General features: G+C 49.4%; 1 protein-coding gene across 1 annotated transcript; it reads left to right on the top strand.

Annotated features, from left to right (window-relative positions):
* Positions 1-675: 675 nt before the first annotated feature.
* On the top strand, positions 676-13,838 carry padi2 (peptidyl arginine deiminase, type II; the record flags this gene model as incomplete). The annotated part of the gene is made up of 16 exons (XM_080545804.1): positions 676-896; positions 3,735-3,906; positions 4,911-4,980; positions 5,105-5,166; positions 6,333-6,450; positions 7,384-7,536; positions 7,786-7,976; positions 8,467-8,570; positions 8,755-8,866; positions 9,100-9,207; positions 9,577-9,728; positions 10,605-10,752; positions 11,278-11,371; positions 11,825-11,904; positions 12,679-12,807; positions 13,113-13,838. The coding sequence occupies 16 exons, from the start codon at positions 676-678 to the stop codon at positions 13,344-13,346; spliced, it is 2,148 nt and encodes a 715-aa protein (XP_080401930.1). The 3' UTR covers positions 13,347-13,838.
* Between the last annotated feature and the right edge of the window lie 645 nt (positions 13,839-14,483).

Below are 14,483 nucleotides of genomic sequence, written 5' to 3'. Positions count from 1 at the left end.
ACACGTGACAAAAGTATAAACGCACTTACTGTAACGCCAAAGCAAATTCCTATATGTGTATGCGTAATGGCAATAAACGTTATCTGAATCTTAATCTGAATCACTGTCTGGTGTGATTTATTACTGCCACAACCATAATTTCATGGGAAAATTCAAGTAGGCCAGTATGAAGTCACTAGTCTTCCGCGCCTGACACCATGAAGAACATCCTATAACTGTCCCAGATCAGATGAATGTGCAATAACACTATGTGCAATATGACAACCCTCAATATGACAACATGAGGTTCAGAGATAGGAAATGTTAGGATATTTATAGCATAGCATACAGCACAGTGTTATTTGTATAGTATAGTAATAGTGGATAGTGTACATAGCCTTATGTAAACCAGCTATTTTCCCTTCTTGTTCTTAGTATGTTTTTCCAAGCACCAGGGGAGCCCCCCCTCCCAAATTTCGTTGTATGGTACCTGTACTGTATTAATGACAATAAAGACCATTCATTCATTCATTCATTCATGTGACCGTGAGAGAAGAGCTGAACCGACATGCAGAGAGAGGATTGCTCCAGCGACTCCTCAAGCTCAAGTCAGTGCATGTCTGCTTGTGGAGGCGGTGTCCTCAAGTTACAAGCAGGAAAAGGTCTCATCCATCAACACCACCCAGTCTGTTCACCATGGATGCCTCCCTGGAGCAGTCTTCTGCCGCCACCAGCACCATGGACTTCACCCAGGAGCAGGTCTCACAGACCGGGTTGCCCGCGTTCCTCCAGCGTCACAAGAGGAAAGCCCCCGGCCCCCCGCAGAGCCTCTACCAGCGGACCCTGCGTCTGGACACCGACCGAACCCAGAGGGCTCTCTGCGTGGTCGGAACCGAGCTGAGGGTTCATCTAAACAGGTAGGGGGCCTACGTCATCACTTCTGGCTATAGACTCATTCTTAAAGGCTTTTTTTTTTTTTTTTACTTGATCCACTTTAAAAACATGCACCAAGCCAAGGCTTATTAGATTAACTCGTTAGACATTACAAAAAATGACTTCCCCATTATAGCTGCAAACCAACACATCATCTTTATCCCCGCAGTCGTGACGTGGGAATTAGAAATATAATTGTTCAGGTGTCTCCGCTTTGGCATATCGCGACGTTAGAATTATATGGTTCTATCTCCATTTTTGTCAATTATATTTTTAAAATGTTGACATTTTTGAGTTAGTAATTCATAAAATACAAAGGTTCCATCTCACAAAACATAATGGAATGTAAAAACTTTGACGCTCAATATCTCTGAACTACCCTAAACGGAGATAGAACCTTATCATTCTAAACGGAGATAGAACCTTCTCATTCTAAACGGAGATAGAACCTTATCATTCTAAACGGAGATAGAACCTTTGAGGTTAATTTTGCTCATTCTAAACGGAGATAGAACCTTATCATTCTAAGCTCACGATATCTCTCCAGAATGTGTCTCTACGTTCATGTCTGTAGTCGCTGGCTGCAGGTGAACAAGTGAACAAAAATGAATGAACAGAAACATTACACGCAAGACACGAGAGTTTCAAAAGAATAGTAGCCTAAACGCAAACAAATGTAAACGTTTTGGCATTTAAAATAGTAAAGCCTATTATTGGATTTACAGTAGTTACAGTATGGACAGCTGGTTTATGGTGACATCTACGGGTGGTCTCAGGGACAGCTGGTTACGCCAGAGCCTTTACTGACCAATCACCATTCAGGCTGACATCATTCACCTGTTCCGTCCGTAATCAGCTGAGCACCAGAGGGGTAGACTGTCCGATGTACAGGGAACGAAGGAATAGCGGTACATTTCTAATCATACCAGGCTAGAATACCCGGTCCATGATGCAGACCGTTACCGTTCACCCTCGGACGCTCAGAATTGAATATGGCAAAACCACCAAGGTCGTGTGTGTGGTGGGGACGGAACTGACCGTGAACCTGGACAGGTAGGTAGGCTCGGTTCTCCAGAACATGGCAACGATCTGTGGTTCTGTCTGTCTACCAATAAGACTGGTACATGTTACCAATAAGACTGGTACACATTGGAAATAAGTGTTTTAAATAATGCTTTCAATTGCTATCCTCTGGACATTACTTAGTGTCATGATGCGTTAATGATTCTATTGTAAATTCCTAATAAAAATCAAATCATAAAAATCAAATAATGTTTAGAAACACTGCATGTTATGGCAATGTCGACGTGTTGATTTGATCCTCGGTCCTTCGGTCATCCAAGTATGACTTGAGATTGGAATGTTTTAACATGAAAATGGTTAATGTCTTAATTTAAAAACATTTTTTTTTTTTTTTGAAGTGGTTAGTTATGTTGTTTTTAGAATAAGTTTTCCACTTCGTGGAATGTATTGGCTACTTTGTTGTGATTGAAGCTCTTTGATTGTCCAAACAGAGAGTGTAGGATGACAGCCGCGTCCCCCAGAGAACAGAGCGATGTGTGTCAGGCTGTCATTGGTATTCAGAGGGGAGGCAGGCAGAGGGAGTCTTCATCGTCACGCCGGTCTGCCCCACAGAGTTGTCTTTGTTAGCAAACTGTCGATTCATGTGACACTGTCCTCCACCCTCAGTCAGAGGCATTGTCCTCCATCCTCAGTCAGAGATACAGGTCACATCTGAATGTGTTATAAGCGGTTATGACACAGACATTCAGAGTTCTGTGTCACAGATGATAACCCTAACTCAGACCATAACGCTAACCCTGACCCTCAGACATGTTACTGATGTTTGGTCCTGATGAAGTGATGCTTGTGTGCGAGGTTGCTTATTAAACAAACCTGAGTGAATATAATAATGTTGAAATACAAGTGGAGATGGTATGGGCGGTATTGGCAGAAATAAATGTCTATAATGTAGCTTATAGACCCGGTGACACCTGACACCTGCCCAGCCCTCCTACAAGTTAGAGTACATACAACTATGTTTTAAGTGAGTCGTTATCTCAATCACACTTGATAACAATGCAACAAATGGATGCTAGGAATGTTATTATGGTGTCGCTAGCGTGAGGTGTGGTGTTAAAGCAGACCAGACCAGACCAGAGCAGACCAGTCCAGAGCAGACCAGACCAGACCTAGAACAGACCCAGACCAGACCAAACCCAGACCCAGACCAGACCCAGACCCACACCAGACCAGACCCAGACCCAGACCAGACCAAACCCAGACCCAGACCAGACCAGACCCAGACCCAGACCCAGACCCAGACCAGACCAGACCAGACCAGATCAGACACAGACCAGGCCAGACCAGACCAGACCAGACCAGACGGAGATCAGACAGTTTTCCAACAAAGATTTGACTTCCAGACAGTTTTCAAACAAATATTTGACTTCACGCCCCCTCCCTCCCAGTGCGGTTGTGCTCATTGCCTTTAGCTTCCTCTGTAATTAGAGAATAGAAATATGTGTCGTTAGGGTTAGGGTTACGCCCCTCTGGTGATGAGTATGAGTCAGTTTGTAGGCGTGTCCAAGATGTCATGTGTGTTCCATGACTGTAGGCAGTGTAACTCTAGAGCCATCACTGCCACCTGTTGCTTCTTGAAATAGGACATTATGAACTGTTCTCTGCTGCTAGTTCCCTGCCCTGTGTGTTGTACCCCCCCCCCCCCCCACCTCTGGGGGAGCCTTGTATTATTTGTGTAAACAAAGAAACAAAGTACAGGCTTGTGTAATTGTTTGTGTTCATTGTATGACTGCCCCTAGGAGTGCCCCCCCCACCTCCACGTCGTTCTCTGTACAGTCCAGCCCCACCGTGCAATTCAGGGTGACCCCCCCACCCCCCCAGACGGATGGGCCATCCCCCACCCCCCTTAATGGGAACTCAGCGCTGCTCATCACCATGGACTCTGCCAGCGAGACAGAGAATGACAGCAAGGTAAGCCAGGCCAGAACCAAGCCAGAACAAGGCCAAAACCAGGCAGAAACCAGGCCAGAACCAGGCCAGAACCAGGCAGAAACCAGGCCAGAAACCAGGCCAGAACCAGGCAGAAACAAACCAGAAACCAGACCAGAAACCAGGCAGAAACCAGGCCAGAACCAGACCAGAAACTAGGCCAGAAACCAGACCAGAACCAGGCCAGAACCAGGCAGAAACCAGGCCAGAACCAGGCCAGAAACCAGGCCAGAAACTAGACCCGGGCCGCGTTCCATTCCAGAAAGTTGTTCCCTCCAATCGGCCCTTGTTCACATCCCCATCCCAGATCTAATAGAATAATGGTCGCTTGATAGTTCTAACTGTGCAGCCTACACCCATCCACTCCCACCAGAGCTGTGGAGTGGAATGAACAAGGAAGGAAGATTTGGAGAGAACAACTTTTTCTGGGATGGAATCCAGCCCAGGAAACCTCTGAACCCTTCTTCCTCCAGACACAAACTCCCCAAATCCAAACACCCAGACTGGAGATGAGAACACGCTGCAAGCTAATATGGAAATGAGACCAACGACACAAGTGTCGACAGCTCTCTCCTCCACTGGCATTCCAACCTGGAGATAATAATATTTAGATAATACCACCGGCTACCAGCCCTAGCAGAGAACATTCAACACTGCATTCAAGACCTGGTTAAGTTTCACCACAAAGACACAGAAGGGTTTCCTGGGGACTTTTGATCAGCCAGTACCTGTGAAGTCAGACAGGCAGTGAAATAATATGCACCAGGGGCCTCTGGTATAAATAGGAGGACGGGCTCATTGTAATGCATGGAATTAGCAATGGTGTCAAACACGCACCTTTCTATGCGTTACAATGAGCTCTGATTTCTATCACCACCAGCCTCCCCTGATATGAATAAGTATGTGTCTCTCTATTGTTGTTGTTTTTGCTAACTTGTTGAACCATGTTGCTCTCTGGGTGTGTCCACGGCATGTCTGTGTCCCAGCTGTCAGTGGTGTACTACGGGGAGCAGGCGGCCGTGCTGGGGAAGGCTGTCCTCCACCTGACTGCTGTGGGTACGTAACCTGGCCTGCTCCCTATAGACTACTGACATCAGCTTTCGACTCAGGCTTATTTTGTCTATGAAAGACTCAGAACTGAGGTCACATGGTCAGAGTCAGTGACGGGTCTCTCTTGCAGAGGTCTCTCTGGACGTGGACGCTGATCGAGACGGCCAGGTGGAGAGGAACAACCCCAACAAAGTGAGCTCACCTGTCTGTCTGCCTGTCTGTCTGTCTGTCTGTCTGCCTGTCTGACTCTCTGCCTGCCTGCCTGTCTGCCTGTCTGTCTGTCTGTCTGTCTGTCTGTCTGCCTGTCTGACTCTCTGCCTGCCTGCCTGTCTGCCTGTCTGCCTGTCTGTCTGTCTGCCTGCCTGCCTGTCTGTCTGTCTGTCTGTCTGCCTGCCTGTCTGTCTGTCTGTCTGTCTGTTCTAACTGTGCAGCCATGAACCCATGAACTGTGCTGCCTGTGTCTGTCTGCCTGTCTGTCTGCCTGTCTGCCTGTCTGCCTGTCTGCCTGTCTGTCTGTCTATCTGCCTGTCTGTCTGTCTGCCTGTCTCTCTGTCTGTCTGTGTCTGCCTGCCTGCCTGTCTGTCTGCAGCTGCAGCGGAGGCCGGTCTCTGTAATGAATAGCGGTGCTGTAGTGATCAGATGACTCTTCATGCTCTGGTAGATCACTGCGTTCCTCAGAGGGGTTTTTCTGTTCCAGTCAGCAGCAAATCTAATCATGCGGCACAGGGAGGCGCTGATCTGACACAACTGTGTTATATCTGCTGTTTATATCTGCTGCTGTTTAACACTGTCAGGAAGGATGACATAGTGCTGGGTACACACTCTTAGAAATAAGGGGTTCTAAGGTCATGTTCTCACATGAAAGTCCGAATCAGGACCCGGAGCAAGTGGATGAGTTTGCAACATTGTTGCATAAATAATTTCTCTGATTTGCGTTCTCACAGCCCTTTATGTAAACGAAGTAACATACGCAATCGAAGCAACAGACGTGGTAGTTGATTGGTCAGAAAAATAAAAAATTGCCCGTTAGTCCCGCTCTTATCCAGATCAACACGCATGCGCTGTTGTTTTCCTATGGACAGCCTCGATCGGAGCGAAACCACCCTTTTCAAGCAGAGCATCTGTCGGCTGTTTGCTCTGAGAGCGACTTCGAATGCGCGTTCTCACAGCTCCAAACGACGCAGAGCAAAGCGACTTTTATCCTAAACTCCGATTCCAAGTGAAGCAAATGTTCTAGTGAGAACACACCCTAAAAGGGTTCTTCATTTGTCCCTGCAGGGGAACCCCTTTGGTGCCCTGTAGAACTCTCTGTGGAAAGGGTTCCCAAAAACGGTGTGTGTGTGTGTGTGTGTGTGTAGGGGTCATGGAAGTGGGGTCCTAATGGACACGGAGCCGTCCTATTGGTCAACTGTGACTCTGAACGGACCTATGCGAAGAGACGGGACAGCGAGCAGGATGAGGTCACCAGAGTCTCAGGTAGGATCGCCACAGTAGTCACCCCTCCCTCCCTCCTCCCACCCTCCCTCCCTCCCTCCCTCCCCCTCCCTCCCTCCCTCCCTCCCCCCTCCCTCCCTCCCTCCCTCCCTCACCACCTCCCTCCCTCCCTCACCCCCTCCGTCCCTCCCTCCCACCCCCTCCCTCCCTCCCTCCCACCCCCTCCCTCCCTCCCTCACCCCTCCCTCCCTCCCTCCCTCCCCCTCGCTCCCTAGTGGAGTCAGCAGACAGACAGAGAGAAGCAGCGTGTGTGAGCATGTAGAGTCAGCAGAGAGAAACAGCAGTTTTAGTGGGATGCCTGGGGGGGTGGGGGAGTGATGGTGGCGAGGGGGGGATGGAGGGAGGGAGGGGGAAGGAGTGTCTCGCTGTATCTCACACTGTCATTAAGTTGTCATCTGGGATTGCTGACTGATAGATTGTGGGAAAAAACGTAGAATCAACACAGACACACAGAGACAGAGAGAGAGAAACACACACACAGAAAGAGATAGAGAAAGAGAGAGAGTGTGGCGCCCTACAGTATCAAGGGAGTGGACCCCCTACTCCCTACCTCCTAGCCCCTACCTCCTATACCCTACCCCCTAGCTTCTACCCTCTAGTCCCTACCTCCTAGCCCCTACCCCCTAGCTTCTACCCCCTACCTCCTACCTCCTCCAGTAACATGCATGTTCCTCCAGACCTGAAGGACGTGTCTCTGATGGTTCTGTTCAGATCTGAAGGACGTGTCTCTGATGGTTCTGTTCAGATCTGAAGGACGTGTCCCTGATGGTTCTGTTCAGATCTGAAGGACGTGTCTCTGATGGTTCTGTTCAGATCTGAAGGACATGTCTCTGATGGTTCTGTTCAGATCTAAAGGACATGTCTCTGATGGTTCTGTTCAGATCTGAAGGACGTGTCTCTGATGGTTCTGTTCAGATCTGAAGGACATGTCTCTGATGGTTCTACGGACTAGCGGCCCGGCCCGGCTGCCCGAGGGCTACAAGCTGATGCTGCACATCTCCCAGGGCGACGCAGAGAACGTCCGGGTCTTCAGAACCAGAAGCACGACCGGCATCCACCACACCCTGAGTGAGTGAGCAGCACCCCGAAAAACTATTATTCTACTGTTCATGTCCTCCAATCAAAGGAGGGCTGATCTATCCTCTTCCTGTCAGCTGAAGTCTGAAGAGGCGCGATTATCACTGAATATCACTGATTACTGTTCATCACTGAACATCACTGATTACTGAACATCACTGAACATCCTCCATGACTGTTTGTGTTATTGAACCTGAAAGTTGAGAAACTACAAGTCCCACGTGTGCTTGGCTGTTTCAGGGAACCTGTTCTTCAGCAGCTTTGTGAAGGACTACCCCCTGGTGCTGAGCAGCGAAGTCCTGTCTCGGGAGGTTCCGTACCAGGGCGGCAGCGCAGAGACGAGCCTGTATGTGGAGGGCCTCCGCTTCCCGGATAAAGACTTCCAGGGCCTCATCAGCATCAGTCTGAGCCTGCTGGAGCCCAGCTCCAAAGTAGGGACCCCCTCTGGGATAACCCCCCCCCCCCCAGCCCATAGATACCCCCCCTGTAGATACCCCCCCCCCTCCCAAGGTAAACCATTCCCCTTGGGTTTGTAGTCCCTGACTGTGTAGTAAAAAGTGATGTCAGGCTGAAAGGTCATGTTTTTAATGAAGATGAAGGGTTATTGACTGCTGCTACTTTTCTTTATCTCCCTTCTCCTCTCCTCTCTCCTTTCCTCTCCTCTCCTCCCCTCGCCTCTCCTCTCCTCTTCTCTCCTCTCCTCTCTCCTCTCCTCTCTCCTTTCCTCTCCTCTCCTCTCCTCTCCTCACCTCTTCTCCCCTCTCCTCTTCTCTCCTCTCCTCTCCTCTCGCCTCTCCTCTCCTCTCCTTTCCTCTCCTCTCCTCTCCTCTCCTCTCCTCTCCTCTCCTCTCCTCTCCTCTTCTCTCCTCTCCTCTCCTCTCCTCTCCTCTTCTCTCCTCTCCTCACCTCTCCTCTCCTCAGGGCTTCCCAGAGACGCCCATCTTCACAGACAGGGTTGTGTTCAGGGTGGCTCCCTGGATCATGACACCCAACACCCTCAACCCTGTAGAGGTGTTCGTCTGCAGGTGAGAGCTGAGGAAGATGATGATGACGATGATGACGTTGATAATGATACGGTTATAATGATGATGTTGGTGATGATGACCATGATGATGATGATGGTGATGATGATGGTGATGAAGATGATAATGATGAAGATGATGATCATGATGATGGTAGCTGAGACCAGTGTTTCTGGGTCCCCTCCAGCACGTCAGATAACTACCAGTTTCTGAAAGGCATGAGGAAGCTGGTCCAGAGCAGTGGCTACAAGCTGAAGGTCTGTCATGAGTACATGAACAGAGGCGACCGCTGGATGCAGGTACGACACACACACACCACACACACACACCACACACACACACACACACGCAGTCACAGCTCTTCCATAATGTGTACTCTTTCATGTTCTCTTGTTCATTTGAGTAGATCAACACAAATCAAATCAAAGTTTATTTATTATGCACAGAAATGCTGACAGGCAGCTAGCTCCTCGTCAACAGTGCAGTGCAATGCAATAACTAGAGTGTTGTGTGTGTGTGTGTGTGTGTGTAGGATGAGATAGAGTTTGGCTACATCGACTCTCCTCACCAGAGCTTTCCCGTGGTGTTGGATTCGCCCAGAGATGGACAGCTGCAGGACTTCCCCTATGACGTCCTCCTGGTGACACACACACACACACCACACCACACACACACACAAACACACACACACGCATACATACACACACACACACACACACACACGTACCACACACACACACACACCACACAACACACACACCACACCACACACACACACACACACACACACACACACACGCACACACCACATGCACGCACACACACTGCTTGATCCTACAGAATGCTGAACTCAGCAAAAGTCTGTCAGGGCTTGTTGTGCTGTCATGTCTGAACCTTCCCCTGTGGTGTGTGTGTGTGTGTGTGTGGTGTGTGTGTGTGTGTGTGTGTGTGTGTGCGGTGTGTGTGTGTGTGTGTGTGTGTGTGTGTGTGTGTGTGCGGTGTGTCTCAGGGCCCAGACTTCGGCTATGTGACCCGGGTAGCGTGGAACGAGGAGGTCAGCAGCCTGGACTCGTTTGGGAACCTGGAGGTCAGCCCTCCCGTCACCGTCAACGGCAAGAACTACCCCCTGGGACGCATCATCATAGGGGTGGCCTTCCCCACGTGAGTGTAGACTGTTACTGAAGGAGACAATAAGTTGGTTTGGTTCATAAATTGGCCACAGCAAGACCTTGAAAAACTCATCCATGCATTTGTTTCGAGTAGACTTGATTATTGTAATGGTCTACTAACAGGCCTATCTAAAGGAGCTGTTCGTAAATTGCAGCTCATCCAAAACGCCGCTGCTAGGGTCCTAACAAAAACAAAGAAATTTGAACACATTACACGAATCCTGAGATCCCTGCACTGGCTACCAGTCTCTCAGAGAATTGAATTCAAAATCCTCCTAATTACATACAAATCACAAAATGGTCTTGGACCAAAATACATATCAGATCTCCTCCCACCCTATATTCCCGCAAGGTCCCTAAGGTCAGCTGAGACAAATCAGCTAATAATTCCAAGAGTAAAAACAAAACACGGTGCAGCAGCTTTCAGTCACGCTGCTGCATGCTCCTGGAACAAACTCCCTGAAGAAATCAAACAGGCCCAAACCCTTAAAATATTTAAATCTAAGCTAAAAACCTTCATGTTTTGCACCAGTTATGATTAAACACAAACACTTCTATCAATGTCTTTTTTCCATTAACTATTGTCTTTTTAAATGTTTTATCTATTTACTTCTTATATTTGCTTTTATTCATTGTAATTTTTATTTTCTTATGCTCCTCTTGCTGTATTTTTAAATAATGCATGTAAAGCACTTTGAATTGCCCCTGTTGTATGAAATGTGCTATACAAATAAACTTGCCTTGCCTTGCCTTGCCTTGCCACTCCCTTATAAATATCTTAATGATTTATAAGTGTTGGAATTGGAACACATTCAGATACAGATCTGTGTGTGTGTGTGTGTGTGTCTCTCTCTTTCTCTCTCTCCAGGGCGACCCAGGGCCGGAATATGACCAAGACGGTCCAGGACTTCCTCTGGGCCCAGAAGGTCCAGGAGCCCATCGCCCTCTTCTCTGATTGGCTCCTGGTCGGTCATGTGGACGAGTTCATGACCTTTGTTCCCGCTCCTGACAGAAAGGTAAACAACCTCTGGTTAGGACACAAAGCGCGCTGTGTCAGTAACGGGACAGGGAAGCGTCTCCTCTTCTTTCGCCTCTACGCTCCAAACATTTGGATTGGAAATCAAGCAACGACTCTGAGGTTAAAGTGGAGATCAGGGGGGTATTCCACGTACGTTGATTAGTATATTCGCGATTAAAAGGAAAGCCTCGTTCAGGCAACTCTCGATTGGGATTCAAGCCTCAAGTGATTCCTCGAATGAGAATCAGGCTTGTGTCATCAATGTTCACAGAAGTCCGGTTTGGAAATTCTCGATTTGGGCGCGTGCTCGCTGGCCTCCGCTGGCCTCCCCTGGCCTCCACTGGCCTCCGATAGCCTCCACTGGCCTCTAGAGCTGTATCGCTGCCCTGTGTTGCTCTGTGTTTGTGATAGACCTAAGCTCTCAGGAATTCTAATGAAGCGCACAGCCAGTGTTGTCATTGTGTCCTGACTCTCTCTCTCTCTCTCTGTGTGTGTGTGTGTGCGTGTGTGTGTGTGTGTCCAGGGATTCCGGCTGCTGCTGGCCAGCCCAGACGCAGGCTACAAACTATTCAGAGGCTTACAGAATGACGGCCACGGACAAGCCAGGATGTTTGACGGTAGGTTAGAGAGCAGAGTCAGAGTTAGAGTCAAGGTCAGAGTCAATGTCAGGGGTTAGGCTCAGCGATTAGGGTCTGGGTTAGGTTCAGGGTCAGGGGTTTGGGTTAGGGGTTTGGGTCAGGGTTAGGGGTCAGAGTGAATGACGCATTGTTAGGGTTGCCATAGAGATAGTTACGGTTAGGGTTGCCATAGAGCTAGTTAAGGTTAGGGTTGCCATAGAGCTAGTTAAGGTTAGGGTTCCCATAGAGCTAGTTAAGGTTAGGGTTTCCATAGAGTTGAGAGTTTGGAAGCGAGGCTGCGGCCAATGAGCTGTCTTCAAATAACACCTTGGAAGCACTAAGCAGCAAACTGGACCAATCAGAAGACAACGTCCTGGTGATTGCATGTTTACTGTAGACTTGTTATAACCATGTGCGTGTGTGTGTGTGTGTGTGTGTGTGTGTGTGTCTCAGGTCTGGGAGAGGAACAAGAGGTGACGGTGGATGAAATCCTGGAGGATGAGAAGCTCCAGGCGGAGAACAACTATGTTCAGGTGGAGACATGAGGCCAGACCAGGGGAGGCTGGGGGAGGTAGAACACCAGGGGAGGCTGGGGGAGGTAGAACACCAGGGGAGGCTGGGGGAGGTAGAACACCAGGGGAGGCTGGTGGAGGTAGAACACCAGGGGAGGCTGGTGGAGGTAGAACACCAGGGGAGGCTGGGGGAGGTAGAACACCAGGGGAGGCTGGTGGAGGTAGAACACCAGGGGAGGCTGGTGGAGGTAGAACACCAGGGGAGGCTGGGGGAGGTAGAACACCAGGGGAGGCTGGGGGAGGGAGAACACCAGGGGAGGCTGGGGGAGGTAGAACACCTGGGGAGGCTGGGGGAGGTAGAACACCAGGGGAGGCTGGGGGAGGTAGAACACTAGGGGAGGCTGGGGGAGGTAGAACACCAGGGGAGGCTGCTGTGGGTAGACACAGGAGGATGAGCTCATTGTAATGCATGGAATAAGAAATGGTGTCACCTATCACGCGTGTTTGATACCATTCCTTATTCCATTCTATGCCTTAAATTAGCCGGGCCTCCGATTCCGACCTCCACCAGCCTCCCCAAGGGCTACACATACTGATTAGTATCCCTCCCCCCATTTCTCACACTGTAACCATGGTTACCCCCCAGGGCTGTATTGACTGTAACCATGCCCCCCCCCCCCCAGGGCTGTATAAACTATAACCATGGTTACCCCCCAGGGCTATATAGACTGTAAGCATGGTTACCCCCCAGAGCTGTATCAACTGTAACCATGGTTACGCCCCCCCCCCACCCAGGGCTGTATCGACTGGAACCGGGACGTCCTGAAGAGAGAGCTGGGTCTGGTGGATGATGACATCATCGACCTGCCCATCCTGTTCCACGTGATCGAGGACAACAGAGCCGTGGCCTACTACCCTGACATGGTACCGTTTACCTAGCCTTAACTCTGACCTAGCCCTAACCCTGACCTAGCCTTAACCCTGACCTAGCCCTAACCCTGACCTAGCCCTAACCTTGCCCTGACCTAGCCGGGACCCTGTCCCTGACCTTGTCCACCCCCCCCCCCCCCAGGTGAACATGATCGTCCTGGGCCGGTCTCTGGGCATCCCTAACCCCAGCCCTGATCCTAACCCTGACCCTCTCCCCCCCCTCTCCCCAGGTGAACATGATCGTCCTGGGCCAGTCTCTGGGCATCCCTAACCCTAACCTTGACCCTCTCCCCCCCCAGGTGAACATGATCGTCCTGGGCCAGTCTCTGGGCATCCCTAAGCCGTTCGGGCCCCAGGTGGACGGCCGCTGTGCCCTGGAGGCTGAGATGACGTCCCTGATGGAGGCGCTGGGCCTCAGCTGCACCTTCATAGACGACTTTGCATCCTACCACCAGCTGCTGGGGGAGGTGCACTGTGGGTCCAACGTCCGCCGTGAACCCTTCGCCTTCAAATGGTGGAACCAGGAACCCTGAGGGGGGGGTGGTGGGTGGTGGGTGTTGATGGGAGTTTTAGTTAGAGTTCTTCTCAGGGCTCAAAATGGACTACAGCAGCAGTCTTAGACAAACACCACAGCAGTTCTGTGTTTTGCCCTTCATCTTTATTAAACATGTTTTGGCTTTATTTACAAAAAGGGTGAAAAGCAATAAATATTTACAAACAAGACTTCTGAACAAGGGCTTAGCGGACATCAACGACAACAGAAATACATTCATCAGAATCAAGCACATGGCAGACTGGGTCTGTTGTTGATGGGCTGACTGCTGGGAACGGACATATAAGGGTGTAGTAAATTATGCTTTTAAGTTTTGATATGCTTTAAGACGTTGAGTTGAATCCTGACCACAGTGTTGAAGGAGAAGCAGGCGATGTTCAGGACTGTGACTGGTTTGATTCATTATCCTTAAAGTCAAAGATTGACATTGAATTATGTATGAGAATGTTTCTATAGTAACAGCACTGACAATAAACACAACTGACCTGAAACTCTGCTTTTTCATTTCACTGAAATAAACTGTACCTCATCATTTACTTTAATTTACACCATAAACCTTCTACCAGGGGGACCCCTCCCCCCCCCCCCCCCCACCATAGACCTTCTACCTGGGGGACCCCCGACCACAGACCTTCTACGTGACCCCCCCCCAAGCTGCTTCCATCAGAATCATTAATCATCAATCCCAGTGTCATTCCTCTCCAGTAACACATCAGGTTTGTTGTGTCAGGACTAAACATTGTCAAACACACCAGACATCAGAACTGGCCCCCCCCTGCCTCAGAACAGGATTCCATTTACATAACCATTTAGCAGACGCTTTTATCCAAAGTGAATTATAATTACAGATTACAGGGACAGTCTCCCTGGAGTAATTTAGGGCTAAGTGCCTTGCTCAAGAGCACACTAGTGATGGTGTTCCCAGTTAGGATTTGAACTTGTGTGAACTTGAACTTGTTGAACTTGTTGTTTGACAGTGTGAGAAATGTTTGGCATTTAGCAGACGCCTTTATCCAAAGCGACTTACAACAAATACATTTGTCGAAGTAAGTGAATCATCTATCCATCAGTCATCACAAGAAAAAGTAATCTATGCTCGGGCCAGAGGCCATTGGCA

Source organism: Nansenia antarctica, assembly GCF_963989245.1.
Source record: "Nansenia antarctica genome assembly, chromosome: 15".
NCBI lineage: Eukaryota > Metazoa > Chordata > Actinopteri > Argentiniformes > Microstomatidae > Nansenia > Nansenia antarctica.
Note: the sequence above shows the minus strand (reverse complement) of the source record. Positions and strands in the feature narration are given on the sequence as shown.